This window comes from Rhinolophus hipposideros, assembly GCF_964194185.1.
Source record: "Rhinolophus hipposideros genome assembly, chromosome: 10".
NCBI classification, from domain to species: domain Eukaryota; kingdom Metazoa; phylum Chordata; class Mammalia; order Chiroptera; family Rhinolophidae; genus Rhinolophus; species Rhinolophus hipposideros.
Genome location: NC_138056.1, coordinates 50,946,062 through 50,964,103, shown reverse-complemented (window position 1 = coordinate 50,964,103; position 18,042 = coordinate 50,946,062). Strand labels below are relative to the sequence as shown.

General features: G+C 52.5%; 2 protein-coding genes across 4 annotated transcripts in view; one reads left to right on the top strand and one right to left on the bottom strand.

Moving 5' to 3' along the window:
* Positions 1–2,111, top strand: part of GAB2 (GRB2 associated binding protein 2) — a 182,019-nt gene extending 179,908 nt beyond the window's left edge. The window contains exon 10 of the mRNA XM_081064080.1: positions 255–2,111. Coding sequence (XP_080920206.1) covers positions 255–398 — 144 coding nt within the window. The 3' untranslated portion in view covers positions 399–2,111. The remainder of the gene's footprint in view (positions 1–254) is intronic.
* Positions 2,112–5,395: 3,284 nt separating this feature from the next.
* Positions 5,396–18,042, bottom strand: part of USP35 (ubiquitin specific peptidase 35) — a 28,298-nt gene continuing 15,651 nt past the window's right edge. For all 3 annotated transcript variants that reach the window (XM_081064077.1, XM_081064078.1, XM_081064079.1), the window contains 5 exons: positions 17,172–17,365; positions 10,243–10,336; positions 9,212–9,318; positions 7,480–8,740; positions 5,396–6,558 (listed from right to left, as the gene is read on the bottom strand). In XM_081064077.1, coding sequence (XP_080920203.1) covers positions 6,391–6,558; positions 7,480–8,740; positions 9,212–9,318; positions 10,243–10,336; positions 17,172–17,365 — 1,824 coding nt within the window. In that variant the 3' untranslated portion in view covers positions 5,396–6,390. The remainder of the gene's footprint in view (positions 6,559–7,479; positions 8,741–9,211; positions 9,319–10,242; positions 10,337–17,171; positions 17,366–18,042) is intronic.

Sequence of the window (18,042 nt, the reverse complement as noted above, 5' to 3'; positions counted from 1 at the left end):
AAGGGCCTGGGTCCTCCTAGGGGCTGCGAAGTCAGCAGGGCTGGCAGGGGCTGCTGTGGCACCAGGAAGGGGGATGCAGTTTGGAGTTCAGGCTCTAAAGCCCACTTTGGGTAAAAGCAGACAGGCTCCTAAGGCCAGTCAGGTGGCAGGCGGAGGCCTGCCTCCTCTCCCCGGAACAGCTCAGGAAGAGCCCAGCCTGCCCCCCAACTCCTGAGAACTCACAGCCATGTGTGCTTCCCCGCTCCGTCCCTCAGCCATCCACGTCGTCCGTCACCTCTGACGAGAAGGTGGACTACGTTCAGGTGGACAAGGAGAAGACCCAGGCCCTGCAGAGCACCATGCAGGAGTGGACAGACGTGCGGCAGTCCTCGGAGCCTTCCAAGGGCGCCAAGCTGTGACACGGGGCCCCCAAGCCGAGAGAGGGGCCTGGAGGCGCCACAGCGGCTCCCTCCGGCTCCCCTTTCTCCTCTCCCGCAGCCCCCTCCCGCCCGCCTCTCTCCACTCTGCCACTCTGGCCTTCAAAGCACTTGACATCAGGGACCCTAAACCCTTCCCCTGGGAGTTGAGGGCCTGATCGAGGCTCTTCGTCTGCCCACTCGGGCCCCACCTTTGATTTTTATCAATAATGGCCATGCCTCCTCCTACCTTAGTTAGAGCTATTGCCAAAAAGCATCCTTCAGCCTCTTCCTGCCCTTTAGACCTGAGTACCTACCAGACACGGGGCGGAAGGGCTGGGGCTCTGAGCTGGATCCCACACCTCACGTGCCGCCCCGCCCTCAGCCCCCTCCCTCCTGCCCCAGGGCTACGTCCCTGCGACCTGGAAGGAGCCGGGTCTCACTGACCAGGGAGTCGGAGACCAGCACCAAAGCAAACATGGACTTCATCCCTGTCCGTCTCGGCAGAGGAGGCAAGGCCACCAAAAGGTGCAGGAGTCGAGAAGGAAGGTTAGAGGTGGTCTTGAGGGACAAAGGAATTAGGTCCCCACATCCAGAGGGGCAGTTGGTACCTGGAGTGGCCCCCCACGTTCAGCCAAGTGGCAGTGCAGCTGTTGCGGGGTGGGAGAGGCAGAAGGATGAGGACAAAAGGGAGGGAGAACGAGGATTATGGGCCACCAAGAGCCAGGAGCAGGGCTCAGAGCTCAGGAGGGGGGGAGACAGGACGCTGTGGGCCGACTGCTGGACTGTGCAGCCACAGGCCACTGCTGCTCTAGGACAGATTGCTCAGGATGTCCCCAAGTCCCCACCGCGAATCCCCGAGGGCGCCAGGCCAGAAGGCTGGGTCAGTACCGGGCGTGAGGTGTGCCAGTGCCTGCACGTGAGGGAGGCTAGTGGAGCTGTGGGAAAGCACCGCACAATGTGGGATGTGGGCGCAGGGGGGGCACCGGAGGGGCTGCCAGGACTGAAGGCCACCTTGGGACAGGAATGCGCGGAGCAGAGGCACAGGCAGGGCCCTGCACGGGCCACTGCAGGGGGCGGTGCAGCAGGGGCAGGCACAGGTACTGATGGGATGAGAGGCGGGCAGGACATGAGGGCACAGCGTAGCAAGGGGGGCGATACACCCAAAGGGCCTGGTGTGCCCGAGGCAGTCCCACCGGGATGCAGGGTGGAGCAGAAAGTGACGGGGTGATGTCGTGTCAGGAGAGCATGTGCGTGGTGGCATGGCATGAGGGCAGGTCCCCGGATTGAGGACGACAGGTAAAGCAGTGCAAGGGAGAGAGTGGGGCAGAAAGGGGCCTGGGGGTGACAGGTGGGAATCGCTGACAGCGTGTGCCGTGTGGCGAGGGTCTGTGCCAGGTCCCAGGGCAGGTACGTGTGGCCTAGTGCCAGGCTCAGAGTGTTTTCTCAGCTCAGATCACCTTGTGTTGCTCCCTCGCGTCAGGTGCCACGCTGGACTGAAACCGGGCTACAGGAACAGGAGAGGCCAGGCCGCTCCTCCCTCCCTGCCCTGGACAGCAGGTAGGGCTTCACCCCAGGCTTGCTCCTGAGCCCGGAGAGAGGGGATCCAAATTTTTTATGTGGAAAGCACTTGGCCAAATTTTCTAGAGTTTCAGAGGCAACTGGGCAGACCAGGCGTGTCATCCTACCCTGAGATGAGTAGCCCTTTTTCCTCCTAAAAAAAAAAAAAACACAAAAACTTCCCACCATGTCGAATGGAGGTGGCTACCACTCACCTTGTAGCTTCTGTGAGTGTGTGTACACACCCCTCTCCAGCCCAATGGCCTGACCATTCCCTGAGAAATCCCATCCTGGGAGAAATTATTTTCTCAACAGTACCCTCTTCCTCTTAGTATTAGTTCAGATCAACTCGACCAGCCTTTATTCATGGCTGCTGTGACCATGCTCTGGGCTAGACGCTGAGGACCAAGGAATTAATCAGACTTTGTCTGTGAACTTGAGAAGGTCACAGTTGGTGAGGAAAAAAAAGGACAAGGACACAAGATACTGGTAATGGCCCGGAGACTTAAAATGCTGATGCCCCACTTCTCAGAGAGAAGCACCACCATTCTGACGTGACTGAGCATGTGCAGAGGAAGCGAGACTGCTTCTGTGGGAGGTGCTGGGGGCACGAGTGGGGCAGGGGTGGGGTTCAGAGAAGGTAGTTTGTAAGAAAAAGAGGTGTCTGAGATGGAGCTTAGAAGAAGATGTGTCAGATTTTCACAGGGAAAGAGAGCAGCGCTGGGTCCAGTGACAGAAGGGAGGGGAGACTAGCAAAATCTTGTGCCTTGGGAACAAAGACCTCGGGGTGTCCATGCCCCAGTGTTCCCACAGGCGCAATGGTAACGGCCACAGTGGCCTGCAGGAGGTGGGGTTTGCTGGTTCACTCTGCCTAGCCTTGACTGTGTGTCTTTAAGGCCTTCTACGAAGGGTCTCTTGTGGCAGTGCTCTGAATGACTACAGGTGGTCTCAGGTATTGATGCCCTCAGTTCCCGCTCCAGCAGCCTCCCGTGGACTCCTGGGTGCCCTAATAATGGAAACATTTTCTGAATGTGCCATGATGTGAATGAAACTGGCTGGCGTGTTCAGATGTAATCTGCAAGGAGACCTCCCCACAGTTGTTGGTTCCTATAACTCCCAAACTCTTAGGGTGGAGGCAGGGGTAGAGATGGAAAGTAGTACAAGAGGAACTCACAAGCTCCAACTGTCAGGTGCTTTATACATACCCGTTAGCTCAGTTTAAAAACGGGTCCTTTGGCTTATCAGTGGCTCAAAGTCCACCTCCCTTGGTTGCCTGGCAAGAATGGAGATGCTTTCTCAGCCAGCTTAGCTCACAGGATTCACCCTGCCTGGGGCTCCCCACAGAAGGAGCCATCCTCACCCACTTCCAGCTCCATCTCTGCAAGGTTAACGGAAGTAGAGCAGGCACAGTGAGAAGAGGGAGTGAGTGCCATGGGAGCTGTGGTTCCTTCGGGCCTTGGTTTGCCCGTCTGTGAAATGAGTGGTTGGATCAGGTGGGTGGTCTCTGGGGCCTCTGATATGGCTGATAATGCAGCTATTTTAAGGGAGAACTCCCAGCTCTGTGACTGCTCTCTCAACGGTGTGGATTACCAGGGAAGGACAGCACCCAGAGTATTTGCCAGTGAACACGGTCCCCTCCCTAGATTGATTTTGGCAACGTCTACATTTGAAACCATTCAAGTATGCCCCATTCCTAGGACAGAAGCACCACCATTCTGACGTGATTGGAGCACGGGGTCAAATCGGTCTGCCCTGTGGCCCCGTTACGTGCCACAGAGCTAAGGCCTCAGCCCCAGGCTACGCTGACCAACTCTCCCCCCCCACACACACACCCTGGACAGAGCTCTGGAAGTCGAGTGCAGGATGGGAGGGAAAGCAGCTCATCTTTCCTCTCCCTGGGCCTTTGGCTGCAAATTGTGGGGGAAGTAAGTCTGGCCACAGGAGCCCTAGCCCCTCTTATGGGGCCGTAATTCTGGGACCCCCCCCCCCGAGCTCTTTGAGGCGTGGGCCCTCCCTGCTGGGGGGGGGTCCCACTGGAAATTCAGGCTGTCCTGGTATTTGGTGATATGTGTTCTTGTGTGTTTGTTGGTACATATGTCTTGAAATTTAGAATCATTTCACAAGGAATTGTTGCTATTTGTGGGGAAGGGATAAATGGGCTGGAAGCCCAGTCTTAGGTTCTTGTCCTGTCACCATTTAAAATTGACATTTAATTTTTCAAATCACTGTTGGTGCCTAATCACTTAAGTTATTAATTTATTCTGTTTTCTTTTTAAAAATTTGTAACACGTATTTATCCTGTGAGTGGCTCTGGGTTGGGGGTGGGCATGCGTTCTTGTGGTCCTGTTTTTGCTATGGTGACACATGGTACAGGCCTGGTGCTTGCGGGTCCCTTTATACTGTGGTATTGGAACAGGACAACAATAAAGTCCATTAGAAGGCACCAGAGCGGGCTGCCAAGTCTGCCTCATCTGAGGGGCTGGGAGATGGCATACGCCAGCCAGGGGGCTGCCCTGTGTCGGCTTCAACATGTTCTTGATGAGAATATGGTTTCTTTCATGGTCCCAGAAAGGCTCTGGGCCAGTCTGCTCCACTTTCATTTTAATAGGAAGGAAGTCAGTAAAGAATTTGGTATTTTTCTTGGCTGGAAACAAGAATGAACCCTCCTTACCTCAGAATCTGTATTCCTGATGTGTAAAACGGTAATTGTAGTAACACCTGCCAATTTGTCTTTCTTAGAAAGACCCCTGGACGGGGACTGAATTCTGAGTGTGACTTGGTCTCTGACAGACTGTCGGCCACTTTCGCTGTTCTCTGAGGTCTGATATTTAAGGGTCTATGACATTTGGAGCAAAATTCAATTCCACCTATAGCACAGGCGGGCAGCCCTTGAAGCCCAGCCCTGGCCACGCCACCACCTCTACCCCTGCCTCCCCGCCTTTGTTCTCCCGGAGGGACGGAGGGACGGGCAGAAAGGGGCTCCCATATGCCTCTCCAGCTCCAAGAGCAGCACAGCACCAGTGGGGAGGCCCTGCGTCCCAGCTTTCCTCCTGGCCTCTGCCCAGGAGAGGCCACCCACCCCTAGGTTCCCAGCGAGAAGGGAGGAGGAACGGGGCATCAGTAGTAGCTGTTTCCCAACAGTCCATCGTCTGAAAACATCCCCAGGTCCTAGGCTACGCCCCACTATCGGTGAGTCCCCTGCCCGCACCCCATTGGGCAGCCTATGGACCCACCCGGCCCTGCACAGGCAACGGGCTCCTGCTTCTCCGGAGACTGAGTGCGCTCACACCTGCCTCTGCCCTCTGGGCCCTCACCTTGCATTTACGGAGCACGTCAGTGAAGGGTGCTTTCACCTCCTGTGGTGCGTTGCACGGGTCAGTGTGCAGGGGTGTGAAACCGGGGGTATGGCAGCCAGGACAACCCTAAGGTGGGAAAGGCTTCAGAGAACTAGTTTTATTCCTGTTTGAGACCCCGGGTCTCTTCTCTCCATAGAAGGGGTACAGCAGTGTCAGGGCACGTGAGGTCAGTGGCTACTGTTACCAGCCCCACCCCACCAGCCCCCAGGCCGCTGCTCTGCTGGCCACCTGACGAGGAGCCGAGCCAGCCAGCGTTCCTCAGGACAATGGCTTCGTGAGAAACACACATATTTCCAGTAAAATGAGGATTCTCCATCTCAACCAGACGGAGGATGCGAACGGCGGCATCTCAGGCACTGAGGCAGGCGAAGGGCGAGGGGCGAGGGGGTTAAGGGTCTCCCCCTGTGACGGGGGCTGTCCTCACCTCTATGCATTGTCGCTTGGTATCTGCTCCTGTGCCGGGGTGCTTCCCACCTCTACTCTCAAAACAAGGACAAACGGTGCAGGCACCCATGCACGTGACTCTGAAACCCCCTCAGAGAAGGAGGTAGCCAGAGCTGAGCCCGCTTCTTTGTGCAAGGGCGTGAATCCCGCTCTGCTTTTCATACTACAGAGTAATAGGATTGTCTAACAGGAGCTGGAAGGGAAGTGCTACTTGATGGCAAAACACCGGAGCTGTGACGTTCAGCCCTGTGGGGAGTGCGGGGGGGCAAGGCCAGTGTGCATCTAAGCTGCTTCAAGTTGACCAGGACACTTGGGTGTGAAATCCTAAGGGGGCTGACGCCAGTACCAGGACCGGAGGCCCATTTTAAGGGGCTTGGCTCTCACCTCCATGTCTGAGTCTCTGTGTCACCTGCAGGCTCACGACTGGTGTCCCAGAAGTTCCCTCTGCACCCTTCTTTCTAGTCCTGGGAAGGGCCTGCCTTCAGGACTGGGCCTGCCTCCCTCGTAGCCCATCTGGCAGGGTGCCTCTCCCAGGGCCTGGGCCCCCACCCAGCTGCCAGGAGAAAGGGGTCAAGGCCTCCCGGGAGGTTGGCTGTGACACCCACAGGTAGAAGCAGGCCAGGGACGGAGTCGCATTAGAAGACCAGTCTGTGGAAGTCACCGCCATTGCCACCCGCAGGGCTGCAGCCCCCAGGAGAGCCTTCATCCTCATCCTTGTCTTCGTCAAAGCCCCTCCCCCAGTGCGGAGATGCAGGGAGTGCAGAGATGTAGGCCGCCCTGCTCCGTGCCTCCTTCTCCTGCTCCTGGAAACACAGATGCAGGTGGGAAAGGAAGCTTAACGTTCAGGCTCTGAAGCGAGTGTCCTCCCTTCACGCCCTCCCCCAAGGCCATTGGGCCCAGCACAGCACTTCTGAGTGTCACCTTGCGTCCCCAGGGCCAAGTGCAGAGGAGCCACAGCTTCTGCCCAGCTGAATGGGAGACTAAGTGGGATGGACCCATCCTTCCAGCCTAGATCCAGGCTTCAGAATCATTCCTCCTCCTCTTCTTCCTCCCACTAAAATCCCAGCTCCTCGGAGGAAAGGAACTCATTCATACGAGGCTGTAAGAGCCGACCAGGGCCTGATGGGCACCAGGTAGCAGGAGGTCCCGTCCCAGCACACAGGGACCTCGCCACAGGATTCCCAGCACGGCTGTGCAGCTCGGCGCCTCCCAGGGCGCTAGGAACACGCGCTAGGAACACACTGGCCTGTGAGAAAGCGCGTCCCCGTCAGCGGGCTGCCTGGACAGCCTGGCAGGAATGTCCCCACCCCGGTGCCGCCCTCCCCAGGAAACACTGACTGCCCGTCAGCCCCGGCCTGGCTCCCCACCCCCACACACCGGTCAGAGCCCTTGCTGTTCCAGTTGCTAAGTATTTTGACACGACCCTTGACACTGAAGAGTCGGAGGCCGGGTGACAGAGGCGCTCGCTCTGCTGGCTCACGCTAGCTCTTCACTCGGGCGCCACGCGCGCCTTCAGCACTTAGGAAAACGGGTACATAACAATTACTCAATGCCTGCTCCTCTGCGGTACGGGGTTCTGTCGGGCTGGCGCACCAATGGAGCCCTGCGTTCAGTGGCGGATGACAGTGACAGGACGACGACAGGAGCCGCCGCAGAGAGGGAGCAGGAGCGGAGGGGGCCCCCCCAGGGGGGGCTCGGGCCTGGGGGCCGGCCGGGCTGCTCACCTGCAGGAAGAGGATGTTGTCCTTGGAAATTGCTTCCATCAGGTCTTTGTGGAGGGCGGGCTCCGTGCGGGCTCGGGGCGAGGCGGGCTGGGCCTGGGCGCCCTCGCCGGGCCGCTGCCGGTAGAAGAGCACGTAGGCCGTGTCCTTGGGGAAGAAGGAGGTGACGTTGCTGACAGACTCGAAGGAGGAGAAGGTCACCCGGGTGTCGTTGAACAAGTACCACTGGTGCTCGGGCTCGGGCGCGTGGGCCGCTGCGGGGGCCGGGCCGGGGCGGGCGGCGGCCTCGCGCGCGTAGCAGTAGTAGTGGCCGCTCTCGGGGGACACGCCCGAGTGCACCACGACGCTGCACAGGTCGTAGGCCCGGCCGCGGCCGCCCGCCAGCGGCAGGCGCAGCAGCAGCGGGACGCTGACGTCGTCCAGGATCTTGCGGCGCCGCAGGGAGCGCAGGTCGAAGGCGAAGCGCAGCAGGGTCAGGACGAGGTAGCGCGGGCCGCGGCTCAGCTCCACCACCTTCTCCGCCTCCTGCAGCGACGCGCACGCCTCGCAGTAGTAGCGGTTCTCGGCCGTCAGCCTCTCGGGGGACAGGAAGTAATTGAGCAGGTCCAGGACGGAGCGGGGGCCCTCGGCTCCAGGGGGGGGGCCGGCGGCCCTGGGCGTCCCCGGGCCCAGGCCATCCTCCTCCTCGGCCTCCTCCTCCTCGGCCTTCTCCTCCTCCACCTCTTTCTCCTTCTCTTCCTTCTCCCTGGTCCTTTCTTCCTCCTTCTGCTCCTCTTGCACCTCCTCCACCTCTGCTGTCTCTTCCTTTGCTTCCGCATCCCTCTCCACCTTCTCCTCACGACTGCCCTGCTCCCCGGGTCCCTGGGAGCTCAGGCCTTCCACGTCCAGGACAGGGTGGGGGGCGTCCCCTGTGATGCAGTGTTTCCTCTGCCTCGGCAGACCCACCCCGCTGGGGCCGTGGGCCGGGGATGGTGCGGGGGGCTCCCGGGCCCCCACGCCCTCTGCGGGGAGCATCACTGAGCCCAGGCGGCGGTGGCGACTGCGCTCCGGTGGGGGAAAGGCGAGAGAGAGGTCTGTGAAGGCCTCCTCCCTGGAGGACACGTTGAGGCAGCGCAGGCAGCATATCCGAGTCACAATCTTGCCTCCGAACATCTTCTCCACAGAGGTTGACCTCGGGCCGGGGGGCTCCTCAGGTGGGGACGGCGAGCTGGACTGCTTCAGCTTCTGGCAGATCCGTGTCCCCGTTTTCTCCTCTTCGTGCAGCCTGGAGCGGGAAGCACGGGGTCTTCGTACACACACGGACCCATTTCCAGTGATTCATGCCACCTACCTTACTCAACCGGCCACAGTTAGACACATACATGTGCAGGAGTATTCACACGCAATATACATACATGTGCAAAATGGCATCTGTGCACATGCTGCCTACTTACTGCACACAGGCACACAGACCTGTTACACACACATCTGTGTACAGATGCCCCCAGAACTGTGACGAAAACACCTGTGCACACTCAGGCATGCACAGCGCAGTGTGTATACACGCACACTTACCCCTCCCAGGTCACGGTTCCGGTCAGCATCTCCCCCACTTCCCTCACACTCATCCCTCGCCCCCACACTCATGGCACACATCTCCGAGCCTTCTACAACTGCAGTGCAGCACCCTCATTTCCAGGAAGAGGCAAAAGAGCCTGAAGAGGCGGCGCCTTCCCCAGGGCCCGGCCTCCCTTACCGATCCAGGAGGTATTTCAGGTACTCCGAGCAGTCCTGCTGGGTGCCGGGGCTGAACCAGGGTGTCCAGGATGCAGACAGGAAGTTCTCTGGAGAGATGGCAGGCCGCTAGGACCGAGACAAGTGAAAGGCAGGGTCGGAGCAGGAGCAGGAGCCGCTGGCTAACCAGCTCCATGGCGTGCTAGGCCTGAGGGTCTACCTGGGAACTCTGTGCCCCAAACTTCCCAGCCTCCTCACAGAAGTCCTACCCCCGCCAAGCTGTCCTCGACCCAACCCATCTCACTACACCCTCGCAGCCCCCGAGCAGGGCTCACAGAGATGAAGACTCCTCTAGGCATGTGTTCCTCCCTGACGCACCTCATCCTTTCTCTCCAGGCCCTTGCTCACTGCCATGCCCTTGGCCTAACACAGCCTTCCTCCCTATCAGGGGCTTAGCTATAGAGTTCAAGTCCCAGCTGCTCCTGTTCTATGGTGTCCCCTGTTCCGTGGTGTCTTCCCAGTGGCCCCTCCCCACCAGAATCCAGCGTTCCCTCCCTTGCATGTGCAGCACACACTGCGTTTCCCTGTTCAAGCTATAATTGTTATCTGCCACCAGACTGAGCTCCACGAGGGCAGGAGCTGCTGCTTACCCACCCCATGCCCCCACACGGCCTTGCATCATGCCTGACCAAGGGATTTTGGTGCCATGAGGGCAGAGACAGTGGACAGAGCAAAACGGCTCTCAGGGTGCCTGACAATGTGACTGCCCAAAAATGACAGCAAATGACAAAGCGACACCTAATGCAATGGACTGAACTGCTGATGGGAGAATGTGCTGATGGACAGCACAGAAGAGGGTTTCAGAAGGCACCCCCTCTCCTGCCGGGTAAGGGCACTCAGCCCCATGGGCTTCGGCCATGAACCCAGGCCAGCCTGGACTGGAGTTTAACAACTTACACCAGGAAGTGGGGGCTTACAGCCAGATGCAGGCAGGTTGTGGAAAGGCTGTCCACCGAACTTCCGCCTCACCAGGGCCGACACCCCAGCACTCACCTGGCTGTGCTCCAGGAAAGCGAACAGCCACTGCAGTTTGGTCATCAAGGGCTGCGAGTTGTTCTCCGTCAAACGGAGCACACAGTGTCTGAAACTTCAAAATAAAGCAGGAGTCCAGTGTGAGCAAAGGGCACCCAGGGAGCCTCCACTCGGCCATACTGAGGGCAATGGGGCCTCCAGGCTAAAGACTGAACAGACCCTTGTAGCGCCAGTCTGGGCCAGGGACCAGGGAGGAGGAAGAGGTGAACAGCTGGGCGTGGCCAGTGAGGTGATCCTTGAGGCCCCTTCCACTTCTCCCAGCCCATCCAAGAGTCCAACAGTTGAATGTCCTAGGTCCCGTGCTCCCAAGGTTCCAAGGCTGGGACCCTCTGGCGTCCTCCAGGGTCCATGCCAGTGTCATTACTGGGCACTCGTGCCCTTTGCCCTGCTTCCCCCGGAAATGGTTTCGGACCCTTTCAGAGCAGCAGGCCTTGTTCGGACATCAACCTTCCAAGTCACAGCCTTCTCAAGGCCCCTGCCACTGCCCCTAGGCCCACCCCAAGTTGTTTCCCTGCCATCTAATGAGGGAAACGGGTCAATGTGAGGAATATGTTCAAAGAAGATGCTGCAGGGGTACTAGCTCCCAGTGACGGGGTACTAGCTCCCAGTGACGGGGTACTAGCTCCCAGTGATGGGGTACTAGCTCCCAGTGACGGGGTACTAGCTCCCAGTGACGGGGGAACAGCTGATCCCATGGAAGATGGGAAGGAGCTGCTCCTGACACCACATTCCCTGGGAGAGGAAGATTCCCAGACCAAGCTCAGCTCCTGTTCCCACAAGAAGCTCTGGACGGACGGGTAAGGCATCTCTCCCGTCTAAACCGACTGTGTGGAACAGCGCTACCAAAGTGGGCTCCATGCAGCAGACTGTGATGAAGTAAGTTCGGAGATTGAACACTTAGAAGCTTGTGTAGTGATTTGACATTGCTACGACCATACAAGCATAAGATCATTTTTCTGCTAAGTCGTTTTATGATATTTGGTATAAGTAAGTCTGCAGCAGACTGGAAATTAGAAAAACTAAAACTAGTTCGCAGGCAGTTTGAGAAGCACAGCAGCCACACAGTAGCAAGTCCTAGAGATCAGCTCCAACCTCCTCCTACTGGACCAAAAGCTCGGAGAAGAAAGCGAGGTCATACCACATAAGCCAGAAGCAAAGCTTACTTTACTGACTTTTATTAAAGATTTCTAAGTATGGTACTAATGAAAGAATAATTAAATAAATCAACAGAACAGAATAGGAGCCCCAAAATATTATACTCAACTGATCATTGACAGAGGAGTAAAGGCAATACAATGGAGCAAAGATAGTCTCATCAACAAATGATGCTCGAATACCTGGACATCCACATGCACGCACACACACACACAATGAATCTAGACACAAACCTTACACCAATCACAAAAATAAACTCAAAATGGATCACAGAGCTAAATATAAAACAAAACTGCCAAAAGAAAATGTGGGCGAAAACTTAGATGACCTTGGGTATAGTGATGCCTTTTTAGATGCAATAAAGACACAATCCATGAAAGAAATGATTCATAAGCTGGATTTCATTAAAATTAAAAACTGCTCTGCAAAAGATACTATCAAGAGAATTAGAAGACAAGCCAGAGACTGGGAGAAAATACTTGCAAAAGACACATCTGATAAAGGGACTATTATCCAAAATATACAAAGAACTCTTAAAACTCAACAATAAGTAAACAACCCAATTAAAAAATGGGCCAAACATCTTCACAGATATCTGACCAAAGAAGATATGCAGATGACAAAGCACATGAAAAGATATTCCACCATCATATGTCATCAGGAAAATGCAAACCAAAACAACGAGATGCCACTACACACCTATTAGAATGACCAAAATCTAGAACACTGACCACACCAAATGCTAGCGAGGATGTGAAGCAAAAGGAACTCGAATTCATTGTTATTGGAGATGCAAAGTCGTACAGCCACTTTAGAAGTCAATTCAGCAGTTCCTTATAAAACTAAACATACTATGGAGAACCTCTTGAAGACTAGCTGAACAGAAGTCCTATAACCTAAGGATTTAAAGAAGTCATGTCGAGACTGGTAGGAGAAGCAGAAACATGAAAAAGGCTGACCCCACACCTACATGTGGTGGTTAAGAAATAGAAGGGATATCTCAGCTGTGGAGGTTCCCCCAGAGGAGCAAGGGGTCCCAGCCCCACACCAGGATCCCCAGCTCTGGGATCCAGCGCTGGGAAGAGAAGTCCCCCTAATTTCTGGCTGAGAAAGCCCGTGGAGATTGTGGCTGAGTGAGGGGGTGGGGGACAGATTTGGAGGCCCAGGTGTCCTCTTAAAGGGCCCATGCACGAACTTACCCACTGACAGACTCACTTGCTCTGAGCTCGAGTGCTGGGGCAGCAGCTCAAAAAGTGCCATGGATATAGGAGGAGGAACTGAACTATCTGGCTGAGGACGAGGGCTGGAGGGGCAGGGGTCAGGGCAGCTCAGTCTGGGGACAGCAGTGCCAGCAGATGCCACTGTTCCTTTGTTGAGCTCTCTGCCCATCCAGCCAGCAGGCACAGGCAGGTGCCAAATCTGAGCTCTCCATCAACCTAACACCATTCACCCTGCACTGGTGATTCCCTGAGAACCCACCTCACCCAACCCAAGTGTGTGGCCAGAACCTCTTCCAGTGGCTTTTCTACACAAATGGCCTGTCTCACCTCATGCTGCAGACTAACCTAAAATCTCTCAAAGGTCCACAAACCCCTAACAAGCAGCATCTGGCCTCAGCATGCCACATACCTCTTGCTAAGTGGCCGCAAGCCTGGCACTAGTGGCAGCTGGCCTTGGTTTGCAGCTTAGCCTCTTTGAGGCATCTCCAAGGCCAGCACAGGCAGCAACCATCTGCAGATAACTTTGTAGCTCCTATAAAGTGGCTCCAGGCTAGGCACAGGCAGCAGCTGAACTTGACCTACACCAGAGCCCTACCAAGAGGCCCCAGAACCAACATACATGGCGGCCAGCTTCAGATCACAACAGAGCACCACCCAACAAGTTCCACAAACAACATACCCAAAGGGTGAACTTGGCAGGCACTAGAGCCCTGCTAAAGTGAATTGTGCTCAGTGGGGTCAGCACCTGCACAAGAGCTCATCTGCTGTAGTCGTGGCCATTCCTCACAACCAGTCAGCCTGATGGTCAATCCCACTCACTGATGTACCAACAGCAATCAAGGCTCAATTACAACAGAAAGGCACACACAACCCACACAAGGGACACCCAATAAAGGAGACCAGAAAGACTGTGCCACTAGGCCCCACAGGACACCTACTTCAGTAAAGTGGCAGGATACAAAATTAATATTCAGAAATCAGTGCGTTTTTATACACCAACAGTGAATTACCAGAAATAAATTAAGAGAATAATCCCATTTATAATTGCATCAAAAAAATAAAATACCTAGGAGGAAATTAACCAAAGAGATAAAAAGACCCCTACTCAGAAAACTCTAAGACACTGAAGAAAGAAACTGAAGAAGATAGAAATAAATGGAAGGATAGGAAGAATTAACATTGTGAAAATATCCATACTACCCAAAGCAACCTACAGATTCAATGAAATCCCTATCAACATTCCAATGTCATTTCTCACAGAAATAGAAGAAACAATCCTAAAATTTGTAAGGAACCACAAAAACCCTGAATAGCCAAAGCAATCTTAAGAAAGAAGAACAAAAATAGAGGAACATTACACTTCCTGGTTTCAGACTATATTACAGAGCTATCATAATCAAAACAGTACGGTATTGGCATAGAAACATACACACAGATCAATGAAATCGAATAGAGTGCCCAGAAATAAACCTACCCATATATGGTCAATTAACATACAACAAAAGAGCCAAGAATATTCAATGGGGAAGCGCAGTCTCTTCAATAAATGGTGCTGAAAAAAACTGGACAGTCACATGCTAGAGAATGACCACACTCTGACACCATACAAAAGAATCAATTCAAAATGAATTAAGATTGAATGTAAGACCTGAAGCCATCTGACTCCTGTAAGAAAACATAGGCTATAAGCTCCTTGACATAAGTCTTGGTGACGATTTTTTTTTAATTTGATAGCAAAAGCAGAGGTAACAAAAGCAAAACTAAACAAGTGGGACTACATTAAACTAAAAAGCTTCTACACAGCAAAGGAAACCACCAACAAAATGAAAAGGCAACCAATGGAATGAGAGAAAACATTTGCCAAGCCATGTATCTGATAAGGGGTTAATGTCCAAAATATATAAAAAACGTATAGAACTCAATAGCAAAAAATAATTCAATTAAAAAATAGGCATGGGATCTAAATAGACATGTTTCCAAAGAAGACATACATATGGCTAGCAGGTACATGAGAAGTTGATCGATGACATCGGGGAAATGTAAATCAAAACCACAATGAGCTACCACCTCATACATGTTAGAATGGCTCTTATCACAAAGACAAGAAATAAGGGTTGGCGAGGAGGTGGAGAAAAGGGAACCCTCCTGCACTGTTTGTAGGATTGCAAATCTGTGCAGCCGCTATGGAAAATAGTATGGAGGTTCCTTAAAAAATTAAAAATAATACCTTATGACCCAGCAATTCCACTTCTGTGTATTGATCCAAAGAAAATGAAAAACTAACTTGAAAAGATAGGGGCAGCAGGTTAGCTCAGTTGGTTAGAGCGCAGTGCTCCTAACAACAATGTTGCCGGTTTGATCCCCACATGGGCCACCGTGAGCTGCGCCCTCCACCCCTAGATTAAAACAACTATTTGACTTGGAGCTGATGGGTCCTGGAAAAACACACTTAAATAAATAAAGTTTAACAAAGAAAAGATGTAAAAAAAAAAAAAAAAGATAAATGTACCCCATGTTCTTTGCAGCATTATTTATAATAGCCAAGATATGGAAACAACCTAAGTGTCCACTGAGAGATAAATGGATAAAGAAAATGTGGTGTGTGTGTGTGTGTGTGTGTGTGTGTGTGTGTGTGTGTGTGTGGAGAGAGAGAGAGAGAGGAATATTATTCAGTCGTGAGAAAAAAGGAAATCCTGTCATTTGTGACAACTGAATAAACGTGGAGAACATGACGTGAAGTGAAATAAGACAGAGATATAATAAGATAATAAGATATAATAATGAGAGAAAAAGATAAATAACGTATGATCAAATTATATGTTGAATCTAAAAACAACAACAACAAAACCCACCAAACTTATATAGAAAACAGATTATTGTTTGCCAGAAGTGGAGGGTGGTAAGTGGACAAAATCAGTACAAGTGCTCAAAAGGTACAAACTTCCAGTTATAACAAACGTAAGTCCTGGGGATGTCACTATATTGTACACCTGAAATTAATATATTAATGTCAATTATAAAATAATAAATAAAAAGCAACCTCTTTCAATAGCAAAAAAAAAAAAAAAAAAGACTATCCAGAGAATAAAAAGGCAACCCAACCCACAGAATGGGAGAAAATATTTGCAAATAGAAATCCCTTATCTGATAAGGGATTGAATTCTCTTTATATGGAAAACTCAAATTCAACAAAAAAACAAACAACCTGATTCAAAAATGGGCAGTGGACTTAAATAGACAGTTCCCCAAAGAAGACATGCAAATGGCCAATAAACAAATGAGAAGACGTTCAACATCACTAATCATCGGAAATGCAAATTAAAACTACAATGATACCACCTCACACCCATTAGAATGGCTACTATCAAAAAAAAAAACCCAGAAAATAAGTGTTTCCGAGGATGTGGAGAAACTGGAACATTGCATTGTTGGTGGAAATGTAAACTGGTGCAGTCACTGTAGAAAACAGTATGGAGGTTCAGGAAAAAGTTAAAAATAGAACTACCATATGATCCAGCAATTCCATTTCTGGATATACACTCCAAAGAATCTAAAGCTGGGTCTCGAAGAGATGTTTGTACTCCCATGTTCAGATCATCATTATTCACAACAGCTAAAACATGGAAGCCATTTAAGTGTCCATCAATGGATGAACAGATGACCAAAATGTGGTTTATGTATACAACAGAATATTATTCGGCCTTTAGAAGAAATTCTGCAACACGCTACAATATGGATGAACCTGGAGGACATCCGCTAAGTGAACAAACCCATTCACAAGACTGTAGGATTCCACTTATATGAAGTACTTAGAATAGAGGTAGAATCAGTGCCAGAAAGTATAATGGTCGTTGCCAGAGGCTGGTGGGGAGGGCAGAATGGAAATCTGGGAAGTTATTGTTTAATAGGTACAGAATTTCAGATTTACAAGATGAAGAGTTATGGGATGGATGGTGGTGATGGTTGCACAGCAAAGCGAATGTATTGAATACCACTGAATTGTACACTTAAACATGTTTCAGATGGTATGGTAAATTTTATGTTATGTGCATTTTAACACACACACAATCGGAGGGGAAAAAAAGATGTCTACTTCTGTGGCTGAAACCCTGACTGATTTTTAAGTAAGCCGTAAGTTAGGTAGCCATTGACAATGAAGATTTTGTTTTAGCAAAAGGGCGGGGCAGAGGGGGGGTTAATACCAGAGTGAGGGGGAGTTCTACTCTGGAAGACACGACCCACCCCACAGACTCCAGAAGTCAGTGATGTTTACCCGCCCAGCGTCTGCAGCCCCCTCCCGAGTTCCCATCCAGTCTTGACCCACTGCCTTGGGGGGAGGCTGGAGACCTCTGGGGCCGCTCTCCTGTCCTTCATGTACCCACACTTCCTCAGGGAATTATGCCAACAATGCAAAGCACGATTCAGTTTCTCCAAACCCCCATCCCCACCTTCACACGCCAGGGAGCCCAAAGGAGAAAAGCAGAGGTACCCAGAAAGTTCAAAAGCAGCACCTACTCAGAAGCCATGAACAAAGCCTGAAGGACACTGTTCACATAGCACGTGTTGCCCAGATTGATTAAACCAATCTTGCCCGTGTCTGACTTGGCCATGAGCCTGGGGTAGAAGCCAGCCAGCTCGCTCTTTTGTGAGGTCCAGGCATCCTGCCCCAGCAGCTGCTTGATGCGGTCCTCATTGGGAACGTGGAGGTCCTGAGGAGAGAACAAGTCAGCAGGAGAGTGGGCACCAGGGTCAGCTCTAAAAATGTCACCTCATCCAGGAAGCCTTCCTGGACTACAGCCTATCCCACACGCACCCAAGCACATTCCCCCACAAAAGTTCTAGAAATGGGTATGAATAGCCACCGGCTTTCAAACTTATTCTAGGTTCTCACCTTGACATGTGGGCATTCTACATGATTAATGTCAAATTGCCTTAAGAAGGTGGTAAAATCCCCATTTGATAGATGAAAAAACTGAGACTAAGATAAAGAATTTCCCAGGGACATACAGGCAGTCAGAGAAGAATCTGTAGGTTCTTAGAAGAGCCCAGGGTCTGACAGACTCTGAGCCATGACAGCACTGGCCCCCAGGCTACATCCAGTGGTGTCCACATCTCAGTCCTAGTACGACTATGACCCTCATGAGCTCTCTGGCTGTGGTGGTCCATGCACCTCTGTGACTCAGTCGGTTAACCTCCCTGGGCCTCAGTTTCCTCCTTTAGCAAATGAGGACACGCCCACCTGATGTCAGTTTGGCGGACTATTCTTGCACACAATGACACTCCTACTTCCAGGTTTGCAGAGTCAGCCTTTTGGAATTAGCCACACCCCACCCTCACCCCAGAACTTAATCCTACAGTCAGAACGGTGGGAGGTCCAGGGGTCTGA